Below are 23023 nucleotides of genomic sequence, written 5' to 3'. Positions count from 1 at the left end.
TTCTTTTATATGTTTTCCCCATTGAATTCGATCTGCTGGCGAAGTGAGGTCGGTTCGGTGTGGCGGAGGCCTCATGCTACCACTTTTGGATAGAGGTAACTGAGATGGTGGATGGCGGATAAGGATCGTATCGGGTTCAGGCGTAACCGTGTAAGTCTAGACTGGCGAATCATTGGGCCGATAGTGGTGATGCCTATGGGTTACCATAACCCCCTGACGTTGTCGAGGTGCCTCCCTCCTGCTTCTCTTGACATAAATCTCTATGGCAACCATATCTAGGTTCCTATATGAGCAGCGACGGTATATTTGGCCTCATAACCTCCATGGAGACATTGTTTTTGAAGACTTTGTCTTGTGGTGCGGTGTTGGCATTGGCGGTGATTGGCCACGTATAGCGGCGGTGAGGTTGGTGCTAGGTTCCCCGTCTTACAGGCTTGTGTTTTGTGAGGTTAGCACGTGCTTTCTGGGCGTACGCTCCGGTGCATGGACAACCTCGACAGGCTTCTATTGTTGTAATTAAAAATTTTCTTGTAATCTTAATACCATTGGATAGTCTCTTCTTATGCCATCCCAGCTAAAAAACATGAAATTTTAAGCGAAATTAATTTGAATATAATATTTCTAGATTGATATCCTTCTTGAATAATTTTGAATTTGTTTGTTTTTAGATTGATATCTTTCTAGAATAATTTTGAATTTTACCCAAGTTCATGGGTTAGGCGCCCGGTTTAATTAGGGTGTTGGACAAACTTTTATTCGAAGTTTGAAAAGATATTATAACTGTTCATAAATGCTCTCACATAGGGCTATTGCAACCACCCACTCGGGAGCTAGGGAGGAAAATGGTCTGAAACGATCGCAAAATAGCCTCAACCATTTCCATAACCTTATTTTTCTTGGAAACAAAATCAAATACGGTAAAGTCGGAAACAAAAACTATATCGGAATTATTGGAAAACCAGAAACGGAACAATACATACGAAAACATGTCGGTGCAGATCGTAAACCGGTAACAAATACGGAAACATTAAACTATGAAAACATATATTTAACTTTACATAAGTATGTTATATGTATAAATAAATTCAAACTTATACTATATAAATTATAAATTAACTTCATTTTACCCATGTACTCAAGTTAGGGATTTGATTAAAGAGTCCGTCAATCTCTAAATTATGGGTCAAGTAGAGACATGCCCTAAAATCATATTTAGAAATACGGTAATTACCATATTACAAGAAACGGTAATTTCCATAAGAATACGTAAATACGGAAACGATCGGTATAACAGCAAAACCATTTCCGTTTCTATTTCCATAATTTTTACCATTTCCATATGGCTCGCCCTTACCGGAAACAAACGTCGGTCGGCCGGGAATTACCATTACCGTTTTCAACCCCCCCCCCCCCCCACCCCCCGGTTTTCACCCCTATCGGGAGTAGTTGTGGTTCTCTGAATGAATGAAGCTTCGGTTATATTCTGTTAGTCTTAAAATATATCAATCTCGATTAAATATAAATTCAGATTTATATTATATTTAATCTATATTGATATATTCAAAGATGGAGGGACTAGTTCTGAAAAATACACCAGTACTGAAATGTGAACTGAAAACACAGACTGTGAATGCAGCCTCTTTGGACTTATCATTTGCAGGGTTGCGTGCCTTTCGGTCGCTGCCAGAGATAGTATGTCTGACTGATGTCACATTGTGTGCGTAAAAGCAATGCAACGAGGACAGACAAGGACTGCGCCATCATGTTGCCACTTTCTTGACACAACAGAATGGGAAGCTCATTCACCGTACGATCTCTCATAAAAAGTCTTATTACTAACTGAACTCATGGCATGACATTACAGCTACAGAAGACTGGTGGCAACTGGCAACTGAACATCAAACAAGTCCAACTATCATATCTACTGATGAATTGATCTCAACTTCCATTGCGCAGCCCAGCGAAAAGAAAAAAAACTTCCATTGCGCAGTGAAATTTCAGGTTAATTAGAAACAATTAGTAGTGATCACTCAGTTCTGACAAAATCCCTTTGCTAGAGCAGAAGACACAACTTTCACAATGTAATCATTTTGATGATTACATTTCTCTTTGCCTCTCAATTCCTGATGCAAGGCACTTTCCATAATTCTTACAATTTCCCTTACAATTTTGCCATACCACAGGATCACATAAAGAAAATTTGTTTGGCAAAGAGAACTCGATGCTTATGTTTCTAGAAGCAGACAATGACATATGTATCACATCCATTCCCATTTTTACCTATTCTACATTTCTTTTTGCCATCCATCCTAACATCCTATGCTAACATCAAGGATAGACAAGCCTCTTAGATTCAGAAGGGGAGCTGATATTTTGCTGTTTCTGGGCTCCTGCCACCCATTCTTTGAGCCAATCCAAACACCGAATCCAAGTGTCTGCACTCATCAACCATGTCCTATGCATAATTTTGCCGCCAAATGTACTCCCGAGTCTTATTTCTCGATGACATGTGTTGTTAATTCTGGAGTTATGTTTCTTTATTACGCACAAAATCTTCGTCTCTGTGTAAGGAGAGTCAATGCAGGAAAACAGTGAGATGGAATATGCATATGATACGCCAATCCATGTTAGAAGATGAAACAGAAGGAGCGACCAATTTTACCCTTAGCTGCCTCCTAATCACTTCCTCTATTGATTCTGCAATTTCCAGTTGCTTCATCACGGTAGCTTGCAGCACCTGATAAATGTAAGGAGGAAAGGTTTCATATTTACACTTGAGATGGGCCTCAAGATTTAAATGGTAGTTCGGTAGAAGGTTATGACATTTTTTTTTATCAGGAGGCTGTGACAATTTTCACAAGCACCGTAATATAGAAGACTATAAGAAGATTCTGACCTACCTTGATTTTTGTAAAAAGAGATAAAATTCAAGGTGCCGTGCATATATTTTCTTTCTATCTTACCAGTGGGCTTGCCTCTTTTGAAACACTTAAAATAATAGTATTCAGTTTGTAGTTTGGTACTGAGTTTAATAATCTAAATTCTATGCTATTGACAGTAAATATTTAGGCACGATAAAGAGTTATTCATATTCATATACTATGAAATAGTTTCTGGATTTTGAAAATAGAGATAAGACTCAGATAGAAAATAATGTGATCATCTTACCTTCTTTGTGCGTTCGAGATCAGATTCGATACATTTTATCCTATCCCAAGATTCCAAGAGGGAGCGCTCTTTCTCCAAGGGAATCTCTGGTGGCTTGTTGCCAAGCTCATCGACCTTACCCTCGAGCCTCTGAAGCCGCTCGATGACAGGACTGATGCGGTCTACGCTGAAAGTCTCCACTGCTGGATGATCATCAGAAGTTGGTTCAGGCTCAGCTGGAGGCAATGGATTGTCAACCCGCATCTCCTGCTGACCATATGCTATGTGGAAGAAGGCAAAAACTTTTATAATCAAGGCCAGCAGTAATCTGAAGAAACGGCGGAAAAATCCTTCATCCGTGTTCTCTTTAGGTACGACTGTTCGGCTTCTGTTGCTCGAGGAAATACCGCCTCTGTTGCTTGAGGAACCTATACAAACAAAAAACACTGAACAGACTACTCGAAGCAAATAGTTAAGAATGGTTCTAAGGAAGAACTAAGGTCTAAGAATAGTAAGTTCAATAGCTTGTTCTTTCATTAATGCATAGGGATGTTTCAAGAAACATTAATGCATAGGGATAAGTATAATGTTGTCCTTGCTTAACACAGACGTAATATTCACAAGGGAAAGCTTATCCATAAGAATTACAAAGGTGAATAGAATCTTGTAAGGGGAGAATAAAAAAAAAACAGATTTGCTGAATTACATAAAATGACATATGAAGACTATAAATAAACATACCCGTCGCATATGATGTTGTGCTACCTCCAAAAGGCCGAGCTTGAGCTCTTACTTCTGGGGCACTAGTTTTATCAGGCATCGCTGCTCCTCTACCATAGTCAACAGTTTTGTCTACCACAACAAAGTGATCATCGCAGCTGTAGTAAGCTGCAGAGTCTCGTGCTCTGATCTGCATCTGTGTAGAATATAAGAGATTTCGTAAACACTAAGAAAATAATTTGCATGGGCACATGAATAAACAAGTTCATGCTACAACTGAATAAGGGAAAAGCTTACTTCTTCACGAACTGGAGCTAATCGACTACATTCCACTGGCCTTCTCATCATTGGAGAACTGAGATCATCAACATCTGAACCCGACTCCACTGTTGATGTGTCACTGCTTCTACCCTGTCATGAGTACATGCAAAAAAAAACGCTATTAATTGTCAATGTGAACTGGTTCATGGGAGAGCACAATGCCTTCATTCATGTTTTAGAATATTCAACATAACAATATAAGTTGTTCAGACTTCAGACATAAAAAGTGGACTTTACCTTCAAAAGATGTAGCCTAGCAAATGAACCCCTTCGTTGCTCAATCTCAGACAAGCGCCGAGTATGTCTAGTAAATTTTGCCTCCTTATTATGTGCAAGCTGCAAGCAACCACCAAAATTACCACGGTTGAGGATGCTGCTATAAACTTCAGTATAACATGTATGGAAAAAAAATATTCTTTTGAAAATATTGTTTGAACTAGATAAGGAGATCTGTGTGCTTTCTTCAGAAGAGAGAGAGAGAGAGAGAGAGAGAGAGAGAGAGAGAGAGAGAGAGAGAGAGAGAGAGAGAGAGAGAGAGAGAATCCTGAATGATTGATTATATAACATGTTCTATTTATAATTTAAGCATGCCGAGAACAAAGATATTGGGGTTTTTATGTAGTAAGTTAAGTAATCTAAATCAACTAGGCATTATCATATTGTCACTTGTCACAATTCAAAAGCAACAAAAATAATCCAAATTTTGAACCACTATTAAACCTTACTAAGAAGAAGCACATATATTTTTAGGAAATAAATCAACAAAAATTACCTTCATAATGTTAGGATCATTCCATGGGCCTTTGTTAGACTTGAGGCATCCTCCCTCAGCAGCACAAGTGCATGCTCCACCCAAAAATTCAGGAAGTTGGCTGTAAATAGCAAAACAATGTGCATTAAATCAAAGACATGACGACAAAATCATTATAATCAAGAAACCATATAAAATGTTTCTGAATGGAAAGCTTACCTTGCATCTATCACTTCAAGGAGTTTTCCATGAAATTTTGTTCCCAAAACCTATAAACGAAGCTCCATTAAAATATAGTATATTTATTTGGACAAGAGCAGGAAAAGGAATATCTCCAGGGAGGATTCATACTCACATGTATCTTTGATGCAGTTTTGGGATCAAGGAAGCCTTTCACTGTATTCCAGAGTAGTTTGAAACCATTACCAGCATTCACAACAAACATCTGATGCAGTGTCTGAGTATACAGGTAAAGTGTTAACCAAACTTAGTCCTTGGATTGATCAAGGAAATTAACAAAAGTAGCATACCTCAGGATAATAGTCACTGTCAATCTTCTGCATTCTACCCAGCATGTCCCTGGCTGTTTTGCTGAAGTTCTTGAGACCCTGCAACAGAATTGGCAATGAATAGTAGGAACATTATTAGGATTACAGTTTGTAATAAAATAATTCGTGAGAATTTGCAGCACAAACAAATGTGATTTCAGATATGAGAAGAATCAGCATACCACACCATCGACATCAAGTATGGTCGTAGTAGAATCAATATGCCTTTTTGCTGCAATAGAGCATGCTGGAAACTTTTCATGGAATGCTCTCTCAAACTCTTGTACATGATACTTCATATAGCGGTCAACTGTAGTAATGTGCATCAGTTTATTTGGTTCAACTTTTCCTAGTCTCTCTATGTATACCGGTCTTCCCTGCCTGTCAACTCCATGGTAACCCTGAGGATAATAGACAAGGACCTCGTCTAGCTCTTCAAAATTGAAGTCCTGCAATATTTATTTGTAGACATCAGTTATCCTTTCAAAATAAACCGATTTGAGCTTGGGGATAAAATACGTACTACTACTCATCACTCTATAGTCTATACCTTAAAGCACTCCTAGTTTAAGATGCCAGATGGAATCTCCTATTTATGTAAACAAAACAATGTGTACATGGACCAACATATTTGAATATCCTTCAGGAAGTATCTGGCGAAGTTAAATTTTCAATTTTTATGTATCAATTAATAGCAGCATTAGCCGTTTAGCCTCACCTCTAGTATTGTGTCTGCGCCAAATTCTTTCCTCCACTGGAGCATCTCAGCCCACATTTGAATGGCTTTCTCAGTGTCAAATTTCCTAGCCTTCAAAAACCTATAGAGATAATGAAGGCATACAACTTTTAGACACATATTGCAAATAAAACTAGAAAGAGCTTCAGCACAAAAGAAAAAAGAAAGGAAGAAAGAAAGAAAGAAAGAAACAACTGCATGCTTCAGTAGCTCTCAATCTTTCAGCATTGTTCCAACACCAACCTCAGCAACATGTGGTAATCGTTATGCTTGTCAGGCAGCAAGTTCCTGCTAAAAAGCTCCTGCTGGAAGGAAAAGACAGCACGCTCCTCTTCTTCATCCCTGACATCTTCGATTGTGAATGAGGGCCGATTCTCCACCTTTCTCTTCCCCCTCTTCTTGAGTGAATGTGTTAGCTTGTTTGATGCATTCAGTGCCTTCTTCTTGAGTGACCCAATGGATAGCCTTCTCCGCTCGTCCTCCGAGTTCTCCACATCTGACCTTCGATCTTTCCTCTCGTCAAATGAGAACAGGCCCTCCATACTCTCTGATCGGCGCCGAACTTTACACACAAAGCACAATAGCACCCATTAGTAAACTAATGAGCAACCATTTCATCAGCAACCCATCACAAATATATAAATAAGATAAGAAAAAAAAATGATACCTGACATTTTGATGGAAAGAGCAGGAGACCTAATTTGCAGGCTGTTTGATACCTTTTTCAGAGATCAACCACAGAGAATGCCCAAAGATTATGTTCTCTTCTTATCTATTCAGATGCACCTGGAATGGAGTAGAAATTGAGAAAAGTATCATGAGAATATGCCAGCTAGACTTTCAGAGTGCAAAACACACTTCCACTCTCTTTGCAAGGGAAGACTTCTTTTGGTATTTAGACAAGCTGGACAATGTTCTTGGTCCCCAACAAAACTAGGAGGGGAAACTTTTAATATACTACTACATCTGGCTTGCAGTTACCAAGACATGGCAGGAAAGTAAAATGAATCACTCCATTGAATAGGCATTAACAAAACGCTCCACGCTATGAACAGGTGATTACAGCTGGGTAATAAACCACTAGCAGAGAGTAACCACAGATTAAAGAACCATAAAAATATGTGCACTGATAAAGCCCAGACAAACCCTGCACGGCTATCGGCCATGGCACAGCAAAAGGCAGGTCAAAAAAGTAATTTTGACGAAATGTAATCAAACAGCACTACTACTATTTAGCACCCCCAAAATCAAGGAAATCATCCAAAAACAACCTAATCTTTTTCTAATAATGGAAAAGTGTTCTGCACTTCCTGTCTCACCACAATGTGCAACCGACCAAAACCAAAAACATGCTACTACTAGGTATTTTAGTGTAGCTTAATTTCTAAGTTAAAAAAAAAACAAATCAGACGTTAAGCCTAAACAAGGTCTAGTTCTTGCACCACTCCGAAGAAACCGTGTAACATGCACTACTTGACCTGTCACAAGTTGCAGAAAAAAAGAAGTGTGTGGTCAGGCAAGCAGCCTTTGACCAGAGTTTAGCAGTTCACCCCCAATGTATATCAGATTAATAAAGAAATTAAGGCTTGTTAATTCACTGTACTAATTGGTGAGGAGCAATAAGCGTATATATATAAACAACCTTAACTTTAATTTAAACTTCTAAATTAAAACTCCAGCGACAAAATACCCGCAAGAAAAACAGGCTAGATTTCAGCTGAGATGACTTCAGAAGAGGACTGCCACTAATATATCAGATTATTTTTTCTGACCGGGAAGACTATGTTCTTGGGTGAATATCCTCAGCAAAACTACCAAACAAATTAAACAATATTCGATACCTCCAATGTGCATATTTCTATGCTGAAAACGACTGCTGCTGCTACCGCCTCAAAACTTGACATAAAAATTTGCAGGGGAAAAACCGCAAAGAAAGAGACTTGATCCACTAGTCGGAAGTTGTGATTTTTCCATAAAGAAATTCTCTGAAGATTGAACCGATTGAACAATTTTCGCCTCACTGGCGTGAAGAACGGGCCAAATTTATACTGACTGACCAATTGACAGAGAAACAAAACAGAATTCAACATAGAAGTTGTCTTTGCCCTCAAATACGGGATGGAGTGTAACCATCCAACCGCCCCCAAAAATTCAGAAATTTAGAGGATAAACACTAAAAGATGGAATTTAACGCCATGCTCACACCTCGCAGTTGAGAAAGAACAAGCAACACTGGCAGAACGGACCAAAACCAAATCAAGAACCACCCAGTAGAGCAGCGGTTGTTCTTCACGGCCGGGACAAAAATCACCACCAACAGAACAGACTCTCACATCCACCTCATTAAAATTTTCAGGATTCTACACTCGCCAAAAGCAACGAACAGGCGAACAATCCCGCTCCACTTCTTCAAAATTAACAAATAGTAATAATAATAATTGAAGAACAGAAACGCCAAGAACGCCTAAAGAACCGCGAGAGAAGCAGCGCAAGGAAAGAAAGATCATCTCACCTCTTGGATGACTGGATTCCGCGCCGGGAAATCCCGGTTCTTGGACCAACCGCACCGCAGCAGCAGGCGCCAATCAATCAAGAAAACCCAATCATGGAAAAATCAATCCTGCCTCCTCCGGCTCTCAAAACCCAAGCCACAGCAAACGACAAGTTAGGCGCTTCTACTAGGATTGGGCAAGAACAAGAAGAAGAGAAGGCAAGAGGAGGAGGAGAAGAGCCGAAGAGGAGGAGGAAACAGGTTGTCCAATTGTCTATTGTTGGCCACCACTGCCTGCTGCCCTGTTGCACCTAATAATATACAGCAAGCTGGTAGACTAGACACAGAGAGAGAGAGAGAGAAGCAGCAGAAGCTTCTTCTCCATGGCATTCTTGTGGGTTTTCTTGGGCTACACTTGCCATGTGATATTGTGATCTGTCAGGGGTTTTTGTGCAAGAAAGTGTGGCAATTGGTTGTTGCCTCTTCCTATTCAGGCATGATGACCTGTTACTAGCCTAGCTGCTGACAATGTGGGGCCCCCTTGAATAAAGGGCATTCTGATGCTGGTGGTGCCCACTTTGGTTTTGGTTTGCTCTGGCTTCCTCCATCTGGGGGCACCTTGTCCAGGTCCAGGTGGGGTAAAAATCGGCATTACTTGGCTGGATTAGTGGGTTTTAATGGCTTATTGCAAGCTCACATTTTTTTTTTTTTTGAGACTGCAAGCTAACAATTTGGTCATGCCATTGCCACAGCCAGGGTTTACGATTCCGACAGCCCCTTTCATTTCGGGCACCGGCGGAAAATGGAATTTCGCGAAATCCGGTGGCCCACAGCTATATAAGCCAGTGATGACCGAGCATATTGAGATGATGATCACCCTGTAAATTTTTTTCATAATTCAAGAGAAGACATGTTAGGGCATGCCTAGCGCTCCACCCTGGAGCGTGGTCTCACACCTCTGAAAGCGAATATTCACGTCACCTCGGAAGGAGCCGCATCCCTGTAGGGGTGCGCGAATGCTGCTGGAGGTCCACGCGCCCTTCTCAGAGGCATCGCACTTTTGCTCGGAGGAATCGACGAGGATGCGTGTTGGGTAGCTGTGTCGCCCCATGCCGTCGCTCCAGCTCGCCATCAACTCGAGCTCCCGCGCCATTGCCATCACAGTCAAGGTCGAGGTCGTCGTTGCCGTGTGGATCCGATGAGCTCGAGGCTAACCGGTGGGGGAGAAGAAGTGCAGCGGCGCATCGGAGATTGATGGGATGTGGTCCCGGCCATCGCCGCGTCGATACCAAGCAGCCACCGTGTCGATCCCGGTCGCCGCCGCGTGGATCCGCGGTCGCCGTCTCGATCCCGGCCACCGCTGCGTGGATCTGCAGCAGCCGCCTTGATCCGCCACCACCGCCGCTTGATCCGGTGATGGGGAGAGAAGGCCGGGCCGGGGAGAGGCGGCGCCATCGGGGAGGGGAGGTGCAGGGAGAGAGAGAGGCGAAGCCGGGGAAGAGACCGCCGGAGAGATTGGGGAAATATGGTGAGGAGAGGAGGGGTTGATGGTTTTATATGTTTATGATTTCTAGGGGGCATACTTGAAATATTGGACTTATATGTGAATAAAAATAATCCAAGGGTTTAAATGCAAAATGTGACCGACTGACGGGTGCTGAATTGTAAAAATAAGATGGAGGTATGGCTTACAATGTGAGGCATATCCCAGTCTGGTCCTTCATCACTTTTGCTCATGTGGGATGTTGGGGGTGCTCCTTGTGTTGGACATGCCCTTAGGAGTAGGTTTCTTTTCTTCTTATCCGTGTCATCGTGTGAAAAATATTGATGCTGTTCTGAATGTATATTTTTTGCGGTTATTTTATATAAAACTATAATTATCATGACGACTATAATAAGTTTGTAAGCTCTAAGTAGGATTAAAATTGCTCCAGATAAAAACCTAATCGATTTCTATAGAATATGTGCATTGTAAATAGGACTTGAAGATTATTAAACGCTCTGGACAAGAGAATGAGCCACCCTGAGGCACATATAGAAAAAAAATAAAGAGTGGATTAAAAATAAAGAAAAAAAATATGATGATTCTATAATAACGGGGATAAGTATTAGAGGTAGGTATTTTGTATATTATGTCCTACTAGTACTAATTAATACTAAACCTGTATAAAAGAGATTTGTGTCTTCGTCAGGTGTGGTAATTTGGTCCTAATCCAGTGGACAGAATTACTAGTAACAGTTACCTCTTAACAGATTATTACTCCAACACACGCCGTACGAGCAGGCAACAACAGATTATTACTCGTACCAAAACATGTCGTGCTCGTACGACCAGGCAGCAGGGCCTTCTTCGATCTTCCAGGTGCAAATAAACCGGAAGGTCCTATTAAGGTAAAAAAAAAAAAAACTAAGGTCGACACTAAAGACCAAGGAGAAAAAAAAAACAGCGAAACGGGACGCGCTAAACAAGTTTTACGGTGCCAAATAATACTACCAAGCTAGTATCTCCGTCTCAAACTAGGTTTTAAAAAAATCGATAAAATTAAATGAAAAAGAACTATGATTGGTTAAGAAACTAAAGTAAGTGAGGAAATTAAAAGATAAAGAGTAAATTTCACAAAACTACAAATACTTCGGTCAAATTATCACAAAACTACAGATTCAAGGAGAAGTTTCACAAAACTACATATTTAACACTAAAATTCTCAGAGAACTACATATTTAAGGTGGAGTATCGCAAAACTATAGAGTTAGTAACAAAGTTATCACAAAACTACAGATATTAGAGTTTAAATCCTTAGCACTAGTGTTATATTTGAGTTATAAATGTCTAAGTTTTGTGATTGAATTGACACTAAACCTATAGTTTTATGATAATTTTGTTACTAAATCTGTAGTTTTGCAATACCCTATCTTAAATCTATAGTTCTCTGATAAATTTAGTACTAAATCTGTAGTTTTGTGATACATCTTCTTAAATCTATAGTTTTGTGATAATTTAACCAAAGTATCTGTAGTTTTGTGAAATTTACTCAAAGATAAAATATTGTAATTGGTTGGAAAGATAATGTAGTTAAAAGAACTATTACATTTTAGGATGGAGAGTATGGATGAAAATAGGAAGGGTATTTTCCGACCGACCGCTCGACCTGAGACTCATAGGAAGAACGTGGGAGGAAAAAAAAGAAACGCAGTAAAATATGGGTTAGGATATGCCCTCATATCCTATGTTATGAAACACATATGAACAATCTATTATAACTCCACCTACAAACATTACAAACATAATAAAAGATATGTTAATCATTACACCCACCGTCTCCAAAAGAAACAACTTTTAGGGATGAATCTGGATAAATACTTGTCACAATTAATCTTCAAAAGTTAGTTTTTTCTGAGATGGAGGGAGTATTTTACAAGCTCAGATGTAATATTGTATAATTTTTTACTTGGTGTATCTATTTAACACTTTAAGTGTTTCTCCATAGTTAATATCTAATACATAGGAAATAATATGGGACATGAAATGAGATAAGTGGTATATAATTCGGCACCATTCTTATCTGATTTTGAATTTGAAAAAAAAATATGGGTTAGAATATGAGAATTTGATCCACATTTGAGAGACAAAGAGCAGTTAAAATATTAAGACTAAAAAAGAGGAGACATTCTCCCTATGGGCTGCACCTACGAAGCATAGTACAACTGCTTGCGCAGCAGCGAGTATGGGGAAATACTGTAGCTGGTAGCTGGTAGGGGGAGTTGCGCGCGCGGCTTTTGAGGCGGTGGCCGGTCGTGTCGGTATCCTTCCGGCGGAGCAGTCGCCGGCCGGCGGCGGACCATCCACCCTAGTAGGAGTAGCCAATTTAGCCATGCACCCAGCGCTGACCGCCTACTCCCTCCGTTTCATAAAAAACCAATTTATTACCAGATATGACATATTTTAATATTATAAATCTAGATATACATATATACGATTTATCGTATTAGAATATATCATATTTGATTCATTCGTTTTTATAGGCCGAAGGGAGTACACTAGACTGGCCTGCTGCTAATCGGCTCCGGTGTGCTGTGTACAGTACAGGTCCATCTCTGCTTCCATTCCACGTAGGACGACGTACCGTCCTAATCTAAGGTAAGCTACACGTCTCGTCTTTGACAGCTGACATGTGAACATGCTTGGCATAAACCTCCGTACTCGTGGTACCACTGGTATTAGCTCCGTTCAACCGGACACGAATATTAAGAAAATTGATGAAATTATATATAAAAGATTGAGAAAAAAATTAATAAAAAAATAAATAAAAGAATTGTATTAGTTGGAAATAGAATGTAGGTGGAAAATTTATTATATCTTAGAACGAATTCTGAATGCAAAAATTATTACTCCATTCGTCTCATAATATAGCAATCTAGGCCCTTTTAGATCCCCCGGTAAAATTTTTCACCCTATCACATCGAATGTTTGGACACATGAATGGAGTATTAAATATAAACGAAAAAAATAACTAACTATACGGATTGCGTGTAAATTGCGAGACGAATCTTTTAAGCCTAATTGCTCCATGATCTGACAATATGGTGCTACAGCAAATATTTGCTAATGATAGATTAATTAGGGTTAATAAATTCATCTAGCAGTTTACAGGCGGATTCTATAATTTGTTTTGTTATTAGTCTACGTTTAATACTTCAAATATGTGTCCGTATATCCGATGTGACACGCCAAAACTTTACACCCCTGGATCTAAACACAGCCCTAATATTAGATGGGATACATTTTACTACTGAATCTGGACATGCTCGGATTTGTCTCATTCAAAGTTTCCGTGTTCAACTTTAATCGTCCATCTTATTTAAAATTTTTTTATGATTAGTATTTTTATTGTTATTAGATGATAAAATATGAATAGTACTTTATGCGTGACTTATGTTTTTTAATTTTTTACAAAAAAAATTAAATAAGACAGACAATTAAATTTGGAAAAAAAAACTCACGGTTGTACTTAAAATAGGGTGGAGGGAGTATATTTTAAGACGGAGTGAGTAATAGGTACCAACCTATTCTAAAATGATTGGAAAAGGGGAATACGAAGTGTTTGATGAAATCTAGGCATTATGTTGTTCAACCACTATTTACTCCTTTTTTTTTTTTTTGCAGTTCTCATTATGTTGCCCTCCCAAATATTTTTTATTTTCACAATTTGGGATAGGTTTTGAATTTTGTAAGCTATTTTTAGATTTCATGTACAAGGGTAAATTTTTTTTTGGAAAATTTTATCTCCCCACTCAAAGAGAATGTATTAAAATAATGGTTAGAGATTTTTTAAAAAATAACAAAAAAGGAAAAAAAAGGTCTAACTACTCCCTAAACTTTGATTGAAAATCCACCTAGCACATTGAATTTTCAAACCAGACTTTCAACCCTTAAACTATATAATATTGTTTATATAGAACCCTAAGGTGGTTTTGCAGAGTGGCTTTTATCTAATTTACATATATATTGGATGAGTTTGATTACGTGATATATGAATTGCACATATATGTTAAAATCTCTACATAATCATTCATTTTGACTCTATTTTTTTTTTTGTTCTCACTTACACAAATGGATGTTAATATAATACTAATATTGGAGAAATAGGGACCAGGGTCCCCATCACGAGTTGTTCAAGGCATCCCTCACACCTGTCCCAAGCATGGAACATATGTGTTGGTATTTGTTACAGTCATAGATAAATCTGCAAGCACACAAATACCGCACGCTATAGCCCTTCACTTTATAGTATTCCAAGGGTACCGAATCATAGAGAACGTATGTGTATAGTCTAAGAATAGGATTCATCCAAGGACAACAATGAAACGAGAGGCTTAGAATAGAGAGAACTACTACGGGTTAACTATGTTAATATTAAGTTAAGATATGTCGACAGTGATACCCGTAGACTGTATTTTAAGGGTATTGGGGTACGCGGAGCAAGGATCTACACGATACGACATCAAGAAGACAAGTGACAAATATTATACTAGTTCAGGCCCTTTGTAAGGTAAAAGCCTTAATTTAGTTTATATGGGATTATGAAGAGAAACACAGAGATTACAATAGAGAACAACAAAACCGTTGAGTACTGCTATCTAGATCAACTTGCCGAGATCGATCGGCGACTGGGTCTTCGAGCCCTCCAGATTGCTTCTGCTACGGCTAGTGGTGAGATTATGATTCGATGATCACGTACCCCATGAAGGGCTTGTACTTATACCCCTAAGTGCCTTGACCTCCAAGTACAACTCGAAGAGGACTTCACATGTACGAGATACCAAAGTCTGCATCCCCTCCGAATAGGACTCTAACACCTTCTACTCAGGGGGACGGTTTCCTTATACTTCGGCTAAATTTCTTACGATTAACATAACCTTCTTGTATACTTGCGAGTATATGTATTTGTACAATGCGTAACCCTAAGGATAGGATGTATGCCTTATCCGTAACCCTTACAAGGTACAACTCTATTAGTTATTTCGGGCACTAGCTCTCCCCTGGTCCACCAAGTTGAGTCTACCCTGTAACTCTATGATGTACCCAAACGTGAAGGAATACGAAGGAGGGACATGACTGTCACCACCTGCCGCCCACCTCACTTTCCATGGAGCACACAACAAATGAAGGTTATATCTAATCTAGGCACCATGTTTACGTTATCGATTACTACTCTAGACTCAGCCAAGAACTTGCTTCTTTATAAATACTAAGTGACAAACCCATAATAATGAGAAGCTATCTTAAATAAGAAAAGTAAATACAAAAGGGAATCACAAATACTTACTTATATAAATGAAGCATCCGTCGAGATACAAGATCGGAGAAAGTGCCGACAACTCCGGTACTCCTTCAAGACTCCAGCATAGATAGTGTCGACATCCCCGGCACTCCTCTAGAACTCCCCTAGAGAGAACTTCGACATCTAGGGCACTCCTTTTGGAGCTTCCCCTCACCCTTTTCCTATATTCTACTCTACGAGAGAGTAGCCTAAATATGAAAGTGAGTTGTACTCCACTTATGTTGTGTGTTGTGAGAGTGAAGTGAGAGCTCCTCTTATAGCCCTCCTATGATGGTTACTAAAGCGGCTACGAGGTTGGTCCACCCACAACCATAATAGGGGATGAATTAGGGCCGTCCACGTTGAAGGTGGAGGTGAGAGACCGCAAAGGCAGTTCGGCCGACCTTGTGGTTTGGCCGACCCCTTGGTCCCATCTCCCGGCCACTCCTTCGGTTGTGAGGCTTCTTGGTGGGCCCTCTGCATGTTGTATCGTGGATTGGCTCAATTGTAGTCGGTTTTGATTGACATGTGGGCACTCCAATCCTTGTACTCGTGTCCGATTGTTTGGAGAACTATTTCATTACATGGCAGGTGGTTTTCGTCCATAATTCACCTACAAACGAATATTTCTCAACTCTTGTGGAAATGATTAGTAATAACCACTACCACTAAGTCTAATGTTTTATTTCATTTGCTTTTATGCAAGGATTGGTGGTCGGATTTGGTACTTAAGGACCATCAACAATCCGTCCTTGGCCCCCAAGTATCTGGGGTAGAAACAACAGTTCATCGTCAAGCCTCGCATTTAATGTGAAGTGACATATACTAACCCGTCTTATACACATCCCATTGACAATGGGGGAGCTTGGGGGCATCCATACGACGCACCCAGGTAGCCCTGTGAAATAGCAGGGGCAAGTGCACTTCTTTTATTTCAGGGCACCTTGCCCGTCAGCCAACAAGGGAGAACATCCCTCCCTGTTCGGTTCAAAAGACTTTGACAAGACAAAACATACCAAATTGAATGGAGTAGGCTCCACTTTGACATCAATATATTGGTGCTATGGACTCCCCTTGAAATATAAAAGGGGGATCTAGGCCAACGGATAGAGGGTTCGATTCTTGATAGCAAAAATACTTCCACTAATGCTCAAGCTCCACAGTTTGTAACTCATTCTCCATCTGTAGTCCACACACACAGGAGTAGGGTATTACACATTCGTGCAGCCCAAACCTTTATAATCCCCCATGTTCATCTTTCACAAGATTTACACTTGAACTCAAAACTCGCCCCTTGCCTGAATCTTCAAAGAGGGAGTACTCGCTTCCTCGCTAGAGAAGTTTCATACTCCGACAACTAATATGATATAACTGTATGATATAAATCTATGATTGATGATTAAGGATACGTGAACATGCTATATAAATTATTCAAAACCACTCATTTAAGCTTTCAAATACCCAAAACCACCTTAGGGGGTAATTTGAATGGTATTACAAAGTTTAGAGGGTTGGATGCCCGGTTTTAAAGTTCAAGATGGTAGACAGACTTCTATCAAGAGTTTAGGGGCATATATGGAATTTTTCCAAAAAGGTATAGTGTCTTATAACAAAACCACAAAGCTAAAGTATTATGGAGCAAATGCTACAAATCTAGAGTGTTCTATAGCAAATTTTGCCCCATATATGTATTAGTGAGTGAAGGTTTAAATGTTTTGATTACACGTATTCTAAAACATTAAAACATTTAGTTTAAATAAAAAGTAGTCGAGCAGGAGCCTTTGGAGCAACTCGAACTGAGTCGTTAATGACTCTCTAAGCCAAAATTTAGCAATTTTGGTGAAAATATGTCTCCAACAGCCTTGCCAACCTGGCCAAACCTCACCGTACATTGGCCAAACTTAGAGAGCCATTTTGCCATATCAATAGTAGGCTTCACCACTCGCCTACCCCAAATCGCAGGAGACCATGGCCATGGTGGCGTCATGATAGGATTTCAACCCTTCCTGTGTCATCACCCACCATTCTAGAGCTCCAACGATTGATCCTTCCGGCTTTGTTTTCCACTGCTGGCAGAAGCTCCTGTGGCCACCCCTGATGTGCTACTGGCTCCCAGCTCCCCTTGGCCCTCGGTCGTCGACAGAAGCTCCCTACCTTCCACCGTCATCTAGCCCACATCCCTCCTCGTTAACGCCAGGCATGACTACATCATAGGGATAGGCCCTCCCCACCATCGGTCTACCTCGGTCTCCACTGCCCCGACTTCATTCTTTGTTGGCTCCTTCCCCATCCTTGTTGCGCCCTCTCCGTTGCCATAACTCTGTTGCCATCATGGTGATGGGACTTGCCCTCGCTAGAACTCTGCCACCACAATGCCCTCACTCCATCACGTCGGGCTGTCACCAGGTCTAGTGGGCGGAGACGGGGCACGTCAAGGTCTTCCACCCCCATCAGTCAGCGGACCCCTCCATGCTCGGGGTGGCCATGAGTGTCTCCTCCTCCTTGAGCCGGCCTTCATTGTCTCCGTGCCGGCTCCACCATCGCTAAATCTTGTTGGGCCCTTTGCACTGCATGCACAGTCGGCACAATCGTTGTCGTCAACACTTCCACCCATGCCTTTGTTATTGACCATGTCAGAGCCTACCACCCTCCACTGCCCACCTCATTCACCATTGTCTATCGAGCTCCATTCTATGTCCTCCCTTTCTCCGCTCTTGTCACCGGTGAGGTGATGGGTAGGGACTGTGGGGTGGGTGGGGGGATGATGTGGGAGAGAGAAAGAAGTACATTGATTGACATGTGCCACCCATTGTCACATTGGAGAGGGTAGATGGAGAGGTGGTTATTGTGAAAGGTAAATTTGGCTCTCTAATTTCTTTTTTAGCAAATTAGTCGAATTAACATTTGGAGAGATGGATTTAAAGAGACCGTTGTAGATGCTCTTAGCAGTTTACAGTCCTATGCTTAAAGGTATAATGGAGTATTCACTTGGTGAACTTTCATGAGATGCATTTTCATTTGTTAGTAATGGAAATTAAGTGACCAATAATTCCTCGTAATTAAACTTTGACAATCAATTCCCAATAAATTATATAATATTCTTCAAAAGCTATATCCACTACTACAAAAACACACATACAGATTAGCACTACAGGTCCCGGAACAGCTAAAACCGGCACCTATAGTGTTTTCCCCACCTCCACAGGCTGAAAATCCAAAAAACCGGTACCTATAGGTGACGGTTTTCTAAAAAAAATTTACCGAGTGTCGGTTTTTAATTAACCGACACCTGTAATGTATTATGGGTGCCTTTTTTTTAAAAAAAAAACCGGCACTTATCAAATGGGACGAGCCGAGAGAGAAAGAGTCGGGGCACGAGTGGCTAAAGTCACACGTGGGAGGTGAGGGGGGCGTCCTTATTCACTCGCCACCTCCTCTCACTCATCCCTCTCCCTCTCGGCCACTCCCTCTCCTCCCCTCTCGTCCCAGCCCCCTCCCCCTCTTGTCTCTCCCTTGACGGCAGCAGAGGAGGCGGCAACGATGGCGTCAGCGGCTCCCGCGGGCTGGATCCGGTGGTCCGCCAAGGTTCTCCCGTGGATCCACAGCGAATTCGGCGGAGGCGGCGGTGGTGGCGTTTCCGGCGAGTGGATCCAGTAGAGGCATTTCCGGTGGGCAGATCCCATGGTCCTCTACCCCCTCCTCCTCACCCTCCGCGCCCAAGCTTCTCCCGCGGCGGTGGCGGTGGCATCAGCGCTCCCGCGGGCAGATCCGGCGGAGGTGGCTGCAGCAGTGTTTTCGGTGGGCAGATCCAGCGGTGGCGGTGATGTTGGCGGCACCCACGGGCGGATCCGGCAGAGGGGATATCAGTGGCGGCGGGCAGATCCGGCGGAGGGGACGTCGGTAGCGCCGGGCGGATCCACCGGTGTTGTTGATTGTGTATTTGTGTTGTTTGTATTGTTGTTTTTATGTGATGATGATGTTGTTGCGTGTTTGATTTTGGAGTTTTTATGTGATAATAAATGACGTTGTTGCTATGATTGATTTTGGATTGATTTTGGGTCGATTTTGAGGCTAAGCGGGGGGAACTTGTGCCGATACATCGAGCCGACTCTTTTTTTTTTTTCATCGGGGACCTCAAAGGTGTCGACTAATGGGGCTTTCCCAACCGATACCTATAGCTCTTTCTGTAGTAGCGATCGAAACCAATATCACATGAAAGCACACACTATGTTAACGGCACAATTTTCTATACTAAAACTACTTATAGTTTTACTACTATATATAGTTGCACACAATTAATACCCACAATTTTTGATATTCTAAGAATCCAAAACACTGAGACAAGTCATACAGATTTCGTTCGTCATAAAATAAGATATTTTTCTTCTCAATTTTTAAGTAATTATTATTGTATTGAAGTTTGTGAAAGTACAATATAAATGTATTAAAAGAAGATAAGGTGGAGAATAATTGTGTAAATTAGGATTTAATAAAACGAGGGTATTCTAGTATTCTTTATGTGTGTAATGTGTTAGGATGGGTGAAAAATTGAGAACGCGAGTATACAATGTACATTTGGGATCCGTGAATTAATGAGTACTACGAGTTATACGTTAGTATAATAAGTAGACATGTTTAAATGATCAGTACGTACGTACGGCTATGTTTGCGCGTGTGGTTGGATTGCTCACAGTCACAGCCTCTCACGTACACGCATTCGCTTGATGATCCACACAGGACTGGAGCTATATGCTAGCGCGCGGTACCGACACCTCGGCGCGCGGTTTAATGCTGGCAAGCCATTCCATATACTAACGCCTAGTGTTCTACGTGCTCAAAACAAATAAGATAGGATTTGTTTGAAGGAGATTTAGATTAATATGAGAAACAGCTAGTCAGAATTTTTTAATTCAGCAATTATATTTTTTAAAATCTAAATAAAAACCGAATTACTCAGGAAAGTTTTTGATTCTGAGATAAACTATTTGTGGTCTCCAAACATATCCGTAGTAAATTCATATGGTGATATGACGAAATTCAGATGGAGAAAAAAATTAAGGGGAGAGAATGAGCAGCCCCATCATACGAAATACAATCTCTACACATGAGCTCCAAGTGAAAGGAAAGAAAGAGAGGTAATATATTAAAAGTAAACCAATGAAGTGAAATTATTAAAGTGTCTTGGGGCTGCTAGACTTAGTGTGTTGTCTATGTTATCTAGTACTCCCTTCATCCTAAAATATAAGCATTTTTAGAACAGTGGCAAGTCAAACTTTTCAAATTTTGATTATTAATAGCAAAAAAAATAAAAAAGATCAATAATGTAAATTTGATGTTACTTGATATTTGTCATTAAACAAACTATTACAATATGCAACTTTTTTATTTAAAATATCTTATTTTTTAGACATTGTTGATGAAAGTAGCATCTCGAAGACCGTGTTGAAGTAAAAAAAATACTTATATTTTGGGACGGGAGTAAGTAACATATAACATTAGTTTGCTTATTTGCCTTCACTATTAAACCTGATCCGATTTAGTTACTAGCTAGGAGTACTTCCATTGTACTACCTTCGTCCCAAAATAAGCGCAACCATAAGTTTCCATTCCCAACTTTGATCGTCCATTTTATTTAAATTTTTTTTATGATTAGTATTTTTATTGTTATTAGATTATAAAACATAAATAGTACTTTATGCGTAACTTATTCTTTTAGGTTTTCTAAAATATATTTAAATAAGACGAACAATTAAAGTTGGATATGAAACTCATGGCTGCACTTATAGCCTTATTCTGACGGAGGGAATAATATTCTTCGAGGACTTGAGGTGATCACTTAATTTAATGCACGACGAAGTTCATATACAGTTGAGTTGCTTGTCCTACTATATATACATATCAGAAATTGGAGTAACGCAACGTACATATATGTAGTCACGTCCTACTATACATATCAGACATTAAGTACTGTGGTGGGGGGGGGGGGGGGGGGGGTGTTGCTTAGACGCGTTGCTCGAGGGTCAAGCATCCACATTCTACATCTTACGCTACTTTCGCAGCTGCCAAAAAGAAAAATAAAAATCGAAGCCCAACTTGATCGAAACGTTGCACAAATAATTAGTTCATCACTAGAAGTAAATTGATGGGAAAAGATGTGCAATTTACTTAACAATTTATAAGTAGCATTAATTAATTAATCCCACGTAGGCTACATCATTCCTCGGATGTGGAGTGAAGTTTACTCATTTTTTAAATATAAATTAGCTAACCTCATTTTAAAGTTGATATCTATGGTCCCTAAGTTCACTCAAATTCTTAGAGTAAATTTAAGAAAACCCTATATCATTGGTTTTCCATAAAGGAAACCCTGAATATTATAATCAGTGGCCTATATATAACATGAGTATTATGGTATACGTACTAATTAAGATGTTACAGGACCCATTCCTATATATATTGGCACGCATTAAATTAAAAATTTAAAATATAGTGTCGCTGAAATTTTAATTATTTTTTCTTGGTTAAGGTGATTGGTAGCTAACTCTTCGCTTCTTTCAGTAATATTATTCCAGATAGATAATTTTGGTTGAGATTCAAATAGAGGTGTGATTTTATAAAACCTTTATTGGTCACAATTGTAGCTACACATGAACCCCCACTGAAACAGGTGGCCATGAATACTTCGTGCAGTGGAATACTCCTTCTGGTTTTGCACTTGTTGCATGGACAGCTTATGAAACCGTTACACTTTTTATCATTGGCCACACCCAAAAAATAATGCATGCCGTCAATAAACTCTTTTGACCGCCGGTCCGCGTACATCCATTACCGATCCATCTACATAAAATGCATATAAATCGTAAATATATAAAATCCACGAAATACAAACTCATTAAATAATCATACAATAATTGAATATAATTATTCATACAATCTTTATTATTAAATCCATTCTACATATTATTCATGTTTTAATTACATTGTAAACAAATATTTAATATGTTGTACTTATTTTAATTTTAAATTAACTTAGTTTTATAATTAACCATTCATACAATAATTATATGTAGCGAAGTGAGCATAGCTCAACTGGCTAGGTTCCTTGTGGTGGAACCAGCCCACCCGGGTTCAAATCCTAGATTTGACATGGGTGGCATTTACGGCTAATTATTCTTTCAGTGGTAGGCGACGTACCCGTCGACAGCGAGGCGCCTGTGGTGACTTCGTCAATCTCAAGATTTGCCGGCCGACCCAGTCTTCCGGAGGTGCTCATAGGGGTAGGGTGTGTGTGTGCGTTCATAGGGGTGAGTGTGGAGGTGCTCATAGGGGTAGGGTGTGCGTGTGTGCGTTCATAGGGGTGAGTGTGCGCATGTTGTGAGCGCCTGCGTTTGTACTGTGTTTCTCAAAAAAAATAATTATATGTAATTATTCAAACAAGTATTTATAAAATCCTAAATAAACAAATTGTCTATATTCTTTATTCCCTAC

The 23023-nt window shown here is 40.1% G+C and overlaps 1 protein-coding gene across 1 annotated transcript; it reads right to left on the bottom strand.

Moving 5' to 3' along the window:
* Positions 1 to 1966: 1966 nt before the first annotated feature.
* On the bottom strand, positions 1967 to 9080 carry LOC127782300 (phosphatidylinositol/phosphatidylcholine transfer protein SFH13-like). The gene is made up of 15 exons (XM_052309448.1): positions 8736 to 9080; positions 6891 to 7009; positions 6467 to 6785; positions 6206 to 6305; positions 5670 to 5936; positions 5470 to 5547; positions 5295 to 5396; positions 5159 to 5208; positions 4961 to 5060; positions 4426 to 4524; positions 4165 to 4278; positions 3889 to 4063; positions 3169 to 3575; positions 2663 to 2737; positions 1967 to 2561 (listed from the first exon to the last, which is right to left on the bottom strand). The coding sequence occupies exons 2-15, from the start codon at positions 6895 to 6897 to the stop codon at positions 2541 to 2543; spliced, it is 1914 nt and encodes a 637-aa protein (XP_052165408.1). The 5' UTR covers positions 6898 to 7009; positions 8736 to 9080; the 3' UTR covers positions 1967 to 2540.
* Positions 9081 to 23023: the final 13943 nt, after the last annotated feature.

This window comes from Oryza glaberrima, chromosome 8 (genome assembly GCF_000147395.1).
Source record: "Oryza glaberrima chromosome 8, OglaRS2, whole genome shotgun sequence".
Lineage (NCBI taxonomy): Eukaryota > Viridiplantae > Streptophyta > Magnoliopsida > Poales > Poaceae > Oryza > Oryza glaberrima.
The sequence above is the reverse complement of the archived record's forward strand: the minus strand, read 5'-3'. Positions and strand labels throughout refer to the sequence as shown.

Excerpts from the sequence above, each read along its gene's own strand:
- LOC127782300 (XM_052309448.1), bottom strand. Across the intron at positions 4,279-4,425 it reads CTAGGCTACATCTTTTGAAG|GGTAGAAGCAGTGACACATC; the intron begins GTAAAGTCCACT and ends TACTCATGACAG. Across the intron at positions 3,576-3,888 it reads CACAACATCATATGCGACGG|GTTCCTCAAGCAACAGAGGC; the intron begins GTATGTTTATTT and ends TTGTTTGTATAG.